The 14,869-nt window shown below is 40.6% G+C and overlaps 1 protein-coding gene across 2 annotated transcripts in view; it reads left to right on the plus strand.

The window, feature by feature from the left end:
* mmp15b (matrix metallopeptidase 15b) overlaps positions 1-14,869 on the plus strand; it is a 118,229-nt gene that overhangs the window by 35,639 nt on the left and 67,721 nt on the right. For both annotated transcript variants that reach the window (XM_034185531.1, XM_034185538.1), the window contains 2 exons: positions 9,916-10,064; positions 14,168-14,290. In XM_034185531.1, coding sequence (XP_034041422.1) covers positions 9,916-10,064; positions 14,168-14,290 — 272 coding nt within the window. The remainder of the gene's footprint in view (positions 1-9,915; positions 10,065-14,167; positions 14,291-14,869) is intronic.

Genomic DNA, 14,869 nt, shown 5'->3' on the forward strand with positions numbered 1-14,869 from the left:
GACCTCCACACAACTCCAGTGAGTGATGAGAAAGTTTCTTGACAGTTCTTGTTGACCGAAACTCCGTCTCCATAACCGGAAAGAGTTGTGACGTCATCACGCATTCGCGTAGGCGCTGCTCTAGCAGCAACTTGAAAATCCCCCATTGTCTGCTGCATTAATCTTGAATTGTCATATTCACAAAGAACACAGAGAGATACCCCACATACCAAGGTATGTCTACAATGGGGGAGTATATACAAAATTATATGAGAAACTTTGAGCGGTAAGACAATAGAAGCAGTCGCATATATCTTACCCCATAGCAAACCTCTGGGGTGGAGGGGGGTCATGTTTTGAGAAGCCAAATAAAGATAAAACAGGTTTTGAAGCTCTGAGCTGCTCAGGCAAAACTCATCAAGCCTGACACTTTCTTTGGCTTTCATCAGTGACCTTGTGATTGCAGGTCCAAAGATATGACGTGAGAAACTGTTTTTTCCTTCTTGCATGTTGCTTTTGCTTGTTTCAATGAATTTGTCTCCAAGTTCAGAGTTGATCTCATTAAATTTTAAGAATCTATTGTTATTTTTGTACCAGTGAATGCTCAGTAGCTCCTGGCTATTTAAGAGAAACTTACAGATGTCAGTCTTGTTATTTTCATAACAAATACAGCAATACTCACCAGCTGTGAAAGACAGCACTGAGGCAACAGATTTAATCATTTTCTTGTGTTAGTTGTGCTTTTACTTTTCATATGACAGAGTAAATACAATAACAGCAAATGCCAATATTCTAATGTAAACAAATTGATTTTTCTTGTATCAGATATAATGAAAATGATGGACCATTCTGACTTTCAAATATCTTATATTGACTGAATCCAAACATTGATCTAAACAATCTAAAGATCTTCGATCTTTGAAATGTAATCCAAAAGTAATCAGATTACAAGTAATCCAAATGTATGTACATACATACAAGGTCTGTTAGAAAACTATCCAACCTTTTTATTTTTTGCAAAAACCATATGGATTTGAATCATGTGCACTTGCATCAGCCAAGCTTGAACCTTCGTGCGCATGCGTGAGTTTTTTCACGCCTGTCGGTTGCGTCATTCGCCTGTGAGCACGCTTTGAGTGAGCAGTGGTCCAGCCCCCTCGTCGGTTTTTATTGTGAGGAAAATGTCTGAACGATTTGGAGCTTTGCTGCATCAAATTTTTCCAGAAACTGTGAGAGACAGCCAGGTGGAAACCATTTGGAAGATTCAGACGGCTTTCAGGGACGATTCTATGGGGATCACACAGATTAAGGAGTGTTAAAACCGGTTTAAAGACGGCGCACAATGGCGGAGGGCACGCTGCGCTCCGAGTGGCAATCGACAGGCTGAAATGACCAGATCATTTCCAAACTGAATGCTGTGTTGATCCGGGACATCGTCTGTCAACTACAGAAATGGCAGAAGAGGTGGACATAGCACTTTTTCGGCACATTCCACTGTTACAGGAGTTTTTGTCATGGAAAGAGGAGGAGGAGCAGAGGAATTCGCCACGGAGCTGCTAATGGCGCGGGACAAAAGCACCTCCGTGTTGGTCTCACAGGACATGTCCTAACATGCCCAGCTCTTGCACCATTCGGAAGGTTCAGATGGCTTTCGGTGGCTTTTCAGTCATGTGACTATCCAAGAAATTGTGGACGAGCTGGACATGCCACAACATGTCCTGTGAGGCTTCATCACGGCATTGCTTTTTGTCCCGCGCCATTAGTGGCTCCGTCCCGACGCGCAAATTCCTCCCCACATCTTTTCATGAAAAAAAACTCCTGTAACAGTGGAATGTGCCGAAAAAGTGGTATGTCCACCTCTTCTGCCATTTCTGTAGTAGTCAGACGACGTCTCGGATCAACACAGCATTCAGTTTGGAAATGATCTGGTCGTTTCAGCCTGTCGATCTCCGCTCAGAGAGCGGCGCGCCCTCCGCCATTGTGTGCCGTCTTTAAACCGGTTGTAACACTCCTTAATCTGTGTGATCCCCATAGAATCGTTCCTGAAAGCCGTCTGAATCTTCCAAATGGTTTCCACCTGGCTGTCTCTCACACTTTCTGGAAAAATTTGATGCAGCAAAGCTCCAAATTGTTCAGACATCCTCACAATAAAAATCCGACGAGGGGGCTGGACCACTGCTCACTCAAAGTGTGCTCACAGGCGAATGACGCAACCGACAGGCGTGAAAAAACTCATGCATGTGCACGAAGGTTCAAGCTTGGCTGATGCAAGCGCACATGATTCAAATCCATATAGTTTTTGCAAAAAATAAAAAGGTCGGATAGTTTTCTAACAGACCTGGTACATGTAATCCACATGTATTCCTTCAAAGTAATCCTACCCAACCCTGGAAATGTATTTATGTTCTGTAAACCTCACTGTGTGGTACTGATTGAAACTATGCAAGATAAAATTTGACTGGAAGTACAAATTACTTCTTTGTTATCAATTATTAACTGTCAGGGGAGGGAATCAACCACCAAATACTGATATAGGAACTATATATTTATATATAAATAAGAGTCAATCTATATTCAACAAAAATATAAATGCAACACTTTTGGTTTTGCTCCCATTTTGTACGAGATGAACTCAAAGATCTAAAACGTTTTCCACATACACAATACCACCATTTCCCTCAAATATTGTTCACAAACCAGTGTAAATCTGTGATAGTGAGCACTTCTCCTTTGCTGAGATAATCCATCCCACCTCACAGGTGTGCCATACCAAGATGCTGATTAGACACCATGATTAGTGCACAGGTGTGCCTTAGACTGTCCACAATAAAAGGCTACTCTGAAAGGTGCAGTTTTGTTTTATTGGGGGGGATACCAGTCAGTATCTGGTGTGACCACCATTTGCCTCATGCAGTGCAACACATCTCCTTCGCATCATCCGTGAAGAGAACACCTCTCCAACGTGCCAAACGCCAGCGAATGTGAGCATTTGTCCACTCAAGTCTGTTACGACGACGAACTGGAGTCATGTCGAGACCCCAATGAAGACGACGAGCATGCAGATGAGCTTCCCTGAGACAGTTTCTGACAGTTTGTGCAGAAATTCTTTGGTTATGCAAACCAATTGTTTCAGCAGCTGTCCGAGTGGCTGGTCTCAGACGATCTTGGAGGTGAACATGCTGGATGTGGAGGTCCTGGGCTGGTGTGGTTACACGTGGTCTGCGGTTGTGAGGCTGGTTAGATGTACTGCCAAATTCTCTGAAACGCCTTTGGAGACGGCTTATGGTAGAGACATGAACATTCAATACACGAGCAACAGCTCTGGTTGACATTCCTGCTGTCAGCATGCCAGTTGCACGCTCCCTCAAATCTTGCGACATCTGTGGCATTGTGCTGTGTGATAAAACTGCACCTTTCAGAGTGGCCTTTTATTGTGGGCAGTCTAAGGCACACCTGTGCACTAATCATGGTGTCTAATCAGCATCTTGGTATGGCACACCTGTGAGGTGGGATGGATTATCTCAGCAAAGGAGAAGTGCTCACTATTACAGATTTAGACTGGTATGTGAACAATATTTGAGGGAAATGGTGATATTGTGTATGTGGAAAAAGTTTTAGATCTTTGAGTTCATCTCATACAAAATGCGAGCAAAACCAAAAGTGTTGCGTTTCTATTTTTGTTGAGTGTATGTATGTATGTATGTATGTATACAGCACGATTTGTGTTCAGGTTGAACTGCCACAGTAATTAAGCAATCGACACCAAACATGGTATGGTGACTGGGTGCACCAAGGGGGTCATCTTTGGGCCCTTTAGTTGAAAGCGCACGTGCGCAAACACACACACGGTCAGCCGTATACATTTTAAATAGAACATGGCCAGCACGATTTGTGTTCGGGGTGAACTGCCACAGAAATTAAGCAATCGACACCAAACTTGGTGTGGTGACTGGGGGCACCAAGAGGGATGTCTTTGGGGCCTTAGGTTGAAAGCGCACGTGCACGAACACACACACGGTCAGCCGTATATCGGCTTTGAAGGATTACGTCAAAACTACAAAATTTTCATCATGGATACATATTAGGCCAGGGAAGACTCCAATAAATTTTGGAGGGAATCCGAATTCTGCATCAAGATTCACTTTATATAGGCTTTGAAGGATTACATCAAAACTACTTCACGGATTCTCACCAAATTTTCAACACAGATACACATTACACCAGGAAACCAATAAATTTTGGCGGTAATCTGGATGCAAATCTGAATTTCTGGATCAAGATTTACTTGATACAGACTTTGAAGGATTACGTCAAAACTACTTCATCGATTCTCACCAAACTTTCACCACAGATATATATTATGCAAGGGAAGACCAATACATTTTGGAGGTAATCCGGATCCAAATCCAGATTCTGGATCAAGATTCACTTTATATAGGCTTTGAAGGATTACTTCAAAACTACTTCACAGATTCTCACCAAATTTTCAACACTGATACATATTATGCCAGGGAAGACTCCAATAAATTTTGGAGGTGATCCGGATCTGAGTCCGGATTCTGGATCAAGATTCACTTTATATAGGCATTAAAGGATTATGTCAAAACAACTTCACAGATTCTCACCAAATTTTCAACACAGATACGTATTACGCCAGGGAAGACTCCAATAAATTTTGGAGATGATCCGGATCTGAATCCGGACTCTGCATCAAGATTCACTGTATATAGGCTTTGAAGGATTACGTCAAAACTACTTTATGGATTCTCACCAAATTTTCAACACATATACATATTACGCCAGGGAAGACTGCAATAAATTTTGGAGGTAATCTGGATCCAAATCCGGATTTCTGGATCAAGATTCACTTTATATAGGCTTTAAAGGATTACGTCAAAACTACTTCACGGATTTTCACTACATTTTCAACACAGATACATAGTATGCCAGGAGAGACTTCAATAAATTTTGGAGGTAATCTGGATCCGAATCCGGATTCTGGATCAAGATTCAATGGCTTTGAAGGCTTACGTAAAAACTACTTCACGGTTTCTCAGCAAATTTTCAACAGAGATTGATATTAGGGCAGGAAAGACCACTGAAAGTTTGGAGGTGATCCAGATCCGGATTCTGGATCAAGATTTCAATTTGTATAGGGTTTGAATGATTACTTCAAAACTATTTCACAGATTTTCACCAAATTTGCACCACAGATTGATATTAGGGCAGGGAAGACCACTGAAACTTTGGTGGTGATCTAGATCCAGATCTGGATCAAGATTTCACTTTGTATAGGGTTTGAACGATTACTTCAAAACTACTTCACAGATTCTCACCAAATTTGCTCCACAGATACAACCCCTGGCAATAATTATGGAATCACCGGCCTCGGAGGATGTTCATTCAGTTGTTTAATTTTGTAGAAAAAAAGCACATCACAGACATGACACAAAACTAAAGTCATTTCAAAAGGCAACTTTCTGGCTTTAAGAAACACTATAAGAAATCAGGAAAAATAATTGTGGTAGTCAGTAACGGTTACTTTTTTAGACCAAGCAGAGGGGAAAAAATATGGACTCACTCAATTCTAAGGAATAAATTATGGAATCACCCTGTAAATTTTCATCCCCAAAACTAACACCTGCTTCAAATCAGATCTGCTCGTTAGTCTGCATCTAAAAAGGAGTGATCACACCTTGGAGAGCTGTTGCACCAAGTGGACTGACATGAATCATGGCTCCAACACAAGAGCTGTCAGTTGAAACAAAGGAGAGGATTATCAAACTCTTAAAAGAGGGTAAACCATCACGCAGTGTTGCAAAAGATGTTGGCTGTTAACAATCAGCTGTGTAAAGGCAAACATACTGGTAGACCAAGGAAGACATCAAAGTGTCAAGACAGAAAACTTAAAGCAATATGTCTCAAAAATCGAAAATGCACAACAAAACAAATGAGTAACAAATGGGAGGAAACTGGAGTCAACGTCTGTGACCGAATTGTAAGAAACCGCCTAAAGGAAATGGGATTTACATACAGAAAAGCTAAACAAAAGCCATCAATAACACCTAAACAGAAAAAAACAAGGTTACAATGGGCTAAGGAAAAGCAATCGTGGACTGTGGATGACTGGATGAAAGTCATATTCAGTGATGAATCTCGAATCTGCATTGGGCAAGGTGATAATGCTGGAACTTTTGTTTGGTGCTGTTCCAATGAGATTTATAAAGATGACTGCCTGAAGAGAACATGTAAATTTCCACAGTCATTGATGATATGGGGCTGCATGTCATGTAAAGGCACTGGGGAGATGGCTATCATTACATCATCAATAAATGCACAAGTTTACATTGATATTTTGGACACTTTTCTTATCCCATCAATTGAAAGAATGTTTGGGGATGATGAAATAATTTTTCAAGATGATAATGCATCTTGCCATAGAGCAAAAACTGTGAAAACATTCCTTGCAAAAAGACACATAGGGACAATGTCATGGCCTGCAAATAGTCCAGATCTTAATCCAATTGAAAATCTTTGGTGGAAGTTGAAGAAAATGGTCCATGACAAGGCTCCAACCTGCAAAGCTGATCTGGCAACAGCAATCAGAGAAAGCTGGAGCCGGATTGATGAAGAGTACTGTTTGTCACTCATTAAGTCCATGCCTCAGAGACTGCAAGCTGTTATAAAAGCCAGAGGTGGTGCAACAAAATACTAGTGATGTGTTGGAGCCTTTTGTTTTTCATGATTCCATAATTTTTTCCTCAGAATTGAGTAATTCCATATTTTTTTCCCTCTGCTTGGTCTAAAAAAGTAACTGTTACTGACTGCCACAATTTTTTTTTCCTGATTTCTTATAGTGTTTCTTAAAGCCAGAAAGTTTCCATTTGAAATTACTTTAGTTTTGTGTCATGTCTGTGATCTGCTTTTTTCTACAAAATTAAACAACTGAATGAACATCCTCCAAGGCCGGTGATTCCATATATATATATATATATTGGTCGACCCCTAAAGTACGCATCAAGATTAATGTGTTATGACAAAACTCAAAAAAATATAAATGTATAAATACATTTAGTATTACCATCTAAACCAACAGCTTGTGCCTCCTTGTATAAGGTGGGTGCCAGATGTGTCATGAGCATCATGGTTATTGCCTGTGGGTTGCAGAGACGGCATAGAGAGCAGATGCGCGATGTATGGAGTTAAGATTGAGCCAGTTCACAAATGAAAAAAACGTGATAGCATTAGCTAAAAATGCATAAAAATTGTCAAAATAATTTCTGGATCCCACCTGTGATTTCTTTATGTTAACGCAGTAAACACACGGTATCATCCACTTCTGGGTTTCTGACAGATAACGTCCCATGATTATCTGAATATTTTGTTGCATCTCTTCCAACAGTTCTGTTGAGCATCTCATTGGATCTGCTATTCTGTTGCATTGAAAGAAGTCAATTTAGCGTCTGATTAGTATGATTCCCATCACTTTCAACTGAATGGAGACATTGGAGACAATCAGGAACATGCTGGAGAGATTATTTCTCCCTTCTTCAGATCCTGTTATCCACCAGGAGAACTAGAACATGTGGCTGTGGAGAGAAAGGTCTAGGAAAATGCTCTTAACCTGCTGCCATCATGAACCAGCATTGACTAAATTGTGGGAGGTAGATGGATGGATTGCCATAAAAGTGAAAATTAAATTGCCAGCAAAACAGGGCCTGTCATATCTGACACCCGAAACGCCGATTGAGGTCAGCGTCTTTGCTGATACAGATCCAATGTCTGAGTTTCTGTCATCATAATGTTATTTTAGAGAGGAGCACAGGTCTGCACAACTTAGAAAACATGAAGAACAGTTCACGACCTCTTTTAAAATCAGAATAAATGACTGTGTAGAGTTTACTGAGAGTGTAAATTTTAAAGCAGAGAAAGTTCAGAAGATCATGTTTTTTCCCTCCTGCCCAGTGGACTGTGGTGATAATTTGCATTCAGAGCACATAATCTAAACTTGTGTGGAAGCATATTATCAGTGCATTGCTTGTGTGTAGTATCTTGTATTTGATATGTGGGCGTGAGTGTGAGACGGAGTTAAATTTGTTTTTAATGCTTTTAAGGAGTGCGTAAGTAAATACCGAGCTCCCAGTGTGCTCGATTGTGAAAGATGGGCGTAAACTTATATTCAGAGATGAACGCGCGCGCACACACACACACACACACACACACACACACACACACCTAGCCTCGGTTCTTGTATGTGTGTGAGGTATTTGGTTTCGGTAACAGGTGGGTTAGACTTTGCGTCATTTGTGATTGGGTCGAGTATCAGTTTTTCTTCCTCAAGTCTGTTATTAACTTCCAACCCTCAGCCCTCACAGCCCCCCCCCCCCACACACACACACACACACCAGTCAGCTGCAGGTCCTCACAGTGTACTTACTTCAACACAGCAGGAAATCCTCCTTCTGCCTGCTTTTTTCATGGATAACATTAAAAATGATTCATAATAGCAGTTTTTATTCTCAGTTAACATGGCTTAAATTTGAGGATATTAAAAGATTATTAACTGAGCATGTGGTCTGTACAGGAAAATATCAGCCTGAGGTGTAAGTATGGACTTTGCTACACTTGGTCTATGTGAAAAACAGAGGTCTGATATTCCCGTATAGACCGAGCAAGCAAGGTTAATAATTCATTGATTATATGGCTATTTTATATATATATATATATAATGGTACCACCCAAATATGAAAGCTGCTGACTGGTAGTCAGACCTGTTCGCTTTAACCTCCGTGAAGAACTTGCTAACAGATGGTCTGGTCATTAGTTGGTAAGCTTTCAATCTGTGTGTTTTTTCAGATGCTGTTTAGATATTTATGGAGTATGTTTGTGTCTGACTTGATTTTTCTAATTGTGTTTTTAGCTTTCTGGTTTGTAACAAATTTGATACATGTTTCGGACCGATTGTCATGGTAACCGGTCTGATGTGGGAAAATATCAGACCGGAAATCAGTCAGTCATAGCGCATGTGGGATTGCAGCCATATAATAAAATGAATTATTGCTGCTACTTGCAATACTTTTTTGCAATACTGTGTCCTCTCAGTCGCTAGAGGTGCAAAAATTAATCCATTTTTAATTGACATTTAAATTAATTGACAACTGTTTGGTTAATTGAATAATCATTTCAACTGATTTTTTTATATCCAAATTTTCTGATTTGAACTTCTTAAATGTTAATATTTTCTGTTTGTTTTTTGTTTTTTTTTTCCACAATTTTCATTCTTCCTCTTTGGCAGTTTACTGGATATCTCTGAGTTGTATACAAAACAAGATATTTGAAGTCATCGTCTTTGGCTTTTTTAAAACTGATCAAATATTTCAAAATTTTCTGATATTTTAAGGGCCAAACATCTGCTCAATTATTCAGTTGGAAATTTTCTCAAATAAATCAAATGTGAAAATAAACTGCCCTATCAGTTACTAATCACTTTTTTTCATTCAATAACAAATAATTACTTTAATGTGATTACTTTTCCCATGCAGTCAAGAGTACTGGTGCCATCTCAATCAGAGAAAGACTCACACATGGGCATCTCAGTTTATCATCATTGTTGAAATTCATGACTTAATGCTTCAAAGAATAAACAGAAAAATGCCTCTATGCTCATGCAATAGAAATTACATTTCCTGTAATTACACTTTTAAACATTTCCTGTTTAACTTGTGATTTTGGTTGTAGGTCTTTTGTTTCTGGCTTTGTCATGTTCATTTTGTGTCTAATGAATGACTTGTGTGTGAATGCTGGTTTAGGCAAACCTTTTCCCTGAGAATCCTTTGAAACTCTATCACTCTGTGTTAATTCCATCTGAAATACCACAACATTATACAACTCAAAGGATCTTCTTCAGTGATAACATGTTACTTTTTCTGTCTGCAGTTATGGCTGAGGATGTACGGCTACCTGCCACAGGCCAGCAGACAGATGTCAACAATGCGATCGGCTCAGATCTTATCTAACGCCATCAGTGACATGCAGCGATTCTACGGCCTGGAGGTCACGGGAACGATGGATCCACAGACAATCAGGTTGACAGGACTTGTTTGTGTGTGTGTGTGTGTGTGTATATATATATATATATATATACGAGGTCTATTAGATAAGAAACACTTTTATTTTTTTTTTAACTATATGGATTTGAATGACGTGTGATTACACCAATCATGCTTGAACCCTTGTGCGCATGCGTGAGTTTTTTCACATGTGTCGGTGACGTCATTTTCCTGTGGGCAGGCCTTGAGTGAGATGTGGTCCAGCCCTCTCTGCTGAATTCCTTTGTTTCACACGCTGCTCGAGACTGCGCGCATTGCTTTATCAAAATTTTTTCTGGACCTGTGAAGAATATCCGAGTGGACACTATTCGAGAAGTTTAGCTGGTTTTCGGTGAAAAGTTTAACGGCTGATGAGAGATTATGGGGTGTTTCTGTCGCTGTAAGGACTTCCCACGGAGCGGGACGTCGCGCAGCGCTTCCAGGCGCCATCGTCGGCCTGTTTCGACCTGAAAACATCCTAATTTAAGGCTTAATTCACCCAGGACGTCGTGAGAGAACAGAAGATTCAGAAGAGGCCGGCATGAGGACTTTATGCGGACATTCCACTGTTTAAGGACATTTTTTAATGAAAGACGTGCGCACAAATTCGCCGAGTCGTTTCCATAACGACTCGGCGAATCCGTCTGCGCCGCGACAGGTAAAACACCTCCGTGTTGAAAACCATTTGTAAATTTCAGGCGACTTTTGATGGCTTTCAACAAGTGAGTAACTGAGAAATTGTTTAACAGCTTGGGCATGTTCCAACTTGCCCGTTAAGGTTTCCAACTGAGGTGTTTTTCCTGTCGCGACCCCCCGCGGTCGGGTCCGGCCCGACATGCGACTCTGCCCGCACGTTCTTTCATTACAAAATGTCCGTTAACAATGGAATGTCCGAATAAACTCCTCATGCCGACTTCTTCTGAAAGTTCTCTGTTCTCTGACTTCCTGGGTCAACAGAGCCTGAAATGTGGAAGTTTTCAACTTGAAACGGCGAGACGCTGCCGCCTCGAGGCGCAGATCGCCGTCAGGCGTCATGCGCCGTCCTTAAAGCGACACTACCAGACCAAAATCTCTCATCAGCTGTTAAAATTTTTACCGAAAACCAACTGAATTTATCGAATGGTGTCCACTCAGTTGTGCCTTACAGTTTTGAAAAAATTTTGATCAAACAAAGCAGCAGTCTCTGAGCCATTCCTAAACAATGAAAAAAATCGACGAGAGGGTGGGCCACTCCTCACTCAAAGACTGCCCACAGGCGAATGATGTAACGTAATCACACGTGATTCAAATCCATATGGTTTTTGAAAAAAATAATAAGGTCGGATACTTTTCTAACAGACCTCGTGTGTGTGTGTGTGTGTATATATATATATATATATATATATATATATATATATATACGAGGTCTGTCCGTAAAGTATCGTACCTTTTTATTTTTTTCAAAAACTATATGGATTTCATTCATATGTTTTTACGTCAGACATGCTTGAACCCTCGTGCGCATGCGTGAGTTTTTCCACGCCTGTCGGTGACGTCATTCGCCTGTGAGCACGCCTTGTGGAAGGAGTGGTCCCGCCCCCTCGTCGGATTTTCATTGTCTGGAAATGGCGGAATGAAAAGGACTTTTTTTCCATCAGAATTTTTTCAGAAGCTGCTAGAGACTGGCACCTGGAAACCATTCGAAAAATTTATCTGGCTTTCAGTGAAAATTTTACGGGCTGCACAGAGAATAAGGACTTTAACTACAGGTTTAAGGACCCCTTTAAAGGACGGTCGGTGCGCCGCGCTGTGAGCTGCGACGATGCGGCACAAACCACTGGATCATTTCTAAGCTGATGGCTCTGTGGATACGAGACCGTCGTGTGCTCTTTCTCTGGTTATCACAAGACCTGGACATCAGCCATTTTCTGGCAGATTTCACTTTTAACAGAGTTCACTTTTTAAATCATTCAATTTTTTTAATGGTTTCCAGGTGCCAGTCTCTAACAGCTTCTGAAAAAATTCTGATGGAAAAAAAGTTCTTTTCATTCCGCCATTTCCAGACAATGAAAATCCGACGAGGGGGCGGGACCACTCCTTCCACAAGGCGTGCTCACAGGCGAATGACGTCACCGACAGGCGTGGAAAAACTCACGCATGCGCACGAGGGTTCAAGCATGTCTGATGTAAAAACATATGAATGAAATCCATATAGTTTTTGAAAAAAATAAAAAGGTACGATACTTTACGGACAGACCTCGTATATATATACGTGGTGTGTCCATAGTTTTTTTAAAAACTATATGGATTTCATTCATATGTTTTTACGTCAGACATGCTTGAACACTCGTGCGCATGCGTGAGTTTTTCCACGCCTCTCGGTGACGTCATTCGCCTGTGAGCATGCCTTGTGGAAGGAGTGGTCCCGCCCCCTCGTCGGATTTTCATTGTCTGGAAATGGCGGAATGAAAAGAACTTTTTTTCCATCAGAATTTTTTCCTTTGTCTCGCTTCATCAGCGAATCGGTCGTGACGCGCGAAGCCAGTCTCTAACAGCTTCTGAAAAAATTCTGATGGAAAAAAAGTCCTTTTCATTCCGCCATTTCCAGACAATGAAAATCCGACGAGGGGGCGGGACCACTCCTTCCACAAGGCATGCTCACAGGCGAATGACGTTACTGACAGGCGTGGAAAAACTCACGCATGCGCACGAGGGTTCAAGCATGTCTGACGTAAAAACATATGAATGAAATCCATATAGTTTTTAAAAAAAAAGGACCGTTACTTTATGGACACACCACGTGTGTGTGTATATGTATATATGTATGTATATGTATATATATATATATGTGTATGTATATATGTATGTGTCGTCGGCTGGGTCTTCCAGTATGACAATGACCCAAAACACACAGCCAGAACAACTAAGGAGTGGCTCTTTGGAGGGAGCTGAAAATCAAAACCTGAAAGTGAAAGATCTGGAGAAGAGCTGTATGGAGGAGTGGACCATAATCCCTGCTGCAGTGTGTGAAAACTTGGTCAAGAACTACAGGAATCTCTGACCTCTGCAATTGCAAACAAAGGTTTTGGTACCAAATACTAAGTTCTGTTTTTCTATTTTATCACATATTATAACAAAAATCTGCCCTATACTTGTAAACCAGCCCTCATGAGATACAATAAAAAAATCTACCATATCTCACGGCATGTCGTGATTCAGCATCATGAAATATACAGTAATCTATTGGTTCGTGATATTGTCACAAAAAGTGCAAAATTTTTGTAATGGGAGTACAAATTTAGTCGAATACATTCCGTATCTTCCGGCATCTTGGTGGGGGGGGGGGGTGATAATATCTTATTACATGTCTGTTTATGATACAGGGCGTGATACATTAACAGACACATAATAAGGTATACGTATCAAATACTTATTTGCCTTGCTGTATGTAAACTTTGCAAGTAATCTGCGGCTCCATTCTTAATGTTAGCAGCTACACTCCATTGAACAGCGTGCTGGGACGTTTTCCTCAGAGCTATGTAAACGCTGTCGGAAACACTCGGAAAAAGCAAAGTACTTGCGATTGCTTTGTTTTCGGCAGGCTCGGTAGCTGTTTGTTGCAAATGCTGTATACCCTGTGACCGGTCACGGAAGTGCACAAAGTAATCACGGTGTATTATCAGATGATCACTAACAGCCTAAGTTGTTAGGATTTCACTGCAAGATATCCTTTAAGTTTGAATTTTAAATCCCTTTGTATAGCTAAATTGTCTTTGATTCAGATATTGTTCTCTTAAATGTTCAAAGGAAAAATTGATGTTAAGTACTGTATTGCACTCACTAAGCAGCTGTAGTCGAGGAGCGTTGCTGAAGATGATGAATGTGCCTTGCTTAATGGATGTTGGCTGTACATGGCAGCTCCCGTGTTTGAATGTGACACTCCGGCAAAGACAACAGAAGAAGAAGAATAGAAAAAAGCAAAGGCAGCAGCTGCAGCTTTATTGGAATTTAACACAAAAGTACATGAAAAAAGTGTTTTTCTTCATGCTTGCCTTCCTCTCTTCTCTTGGGGGTAAATTCTCCTTTCAACATAATGCTTCATTTCCTCTGAACTCCTGCAGTGCCATGAAGAGACCCCGCTGTGGCGTTCCTGACAAGTTTGGAGGCCAGATCAAAACAAACGTGCGGCGGAAACGCTTTGCCCTCACTGGACATAAATGGAACAAGAACCAGCTCACTTACAGGTACCACACAACTATACCCGTCAGGATGAAACATCTGTTCTGTTGTACTTTATCGCTGGTTATTTGTCAATCAGGTAAAGAATTCATTTTGCCATCATTGACTTATTGTATTATGTTGTGCATGTGCAGGCTTAGGTCTGAGAGTATCCAGTGTTGGCTCAACCTGGCCTGCGTGATATAATGAAAAACTGCAATCTGCAATGTCACTGCTCAGTATTGTGACTTACGATATGACTTGTGATAAATGAACAAGTATTTACATCAGTAGAAGACTCTTAAAAGTTTACTTTTCAAGTCTAAAAGTGGCTGTATTCTAAGTGTTGATATAACCTCGCTCGATGCTGCAATTTTATGCTTCAGTCCAAAATAACAGCAGCATTTACATATACAGTGGAAATTTTCAAACTCAGGTCGTGTTTGTTTTTATTACAGGTGTCGGTGAAATATATATTTAAATATTTTCGGTTTAAATTACTATTGACATTTACAGTATATATTTACGGCTTATACTTGGAACATGGTGAATTTAGTGTCAAATTGTTTTAATGATGTGTTTGTTGTGACCATTCCACTATGGTG

The sequence above is a fragment of the Thalassophryne amazonica genome, chromosome 2 (assembly GCF_902500255.1).
Source record: "Thalassophryne amazonica chromosome 2, fThaAma1.1, whole genome shotgun sequence".
NCBI lineage: Eukaryota > Metazoa > Chordata > Actinopteri > Batrachoidiformes > Batrachoididae > Thalassophryne > Thalassophryne amazonica.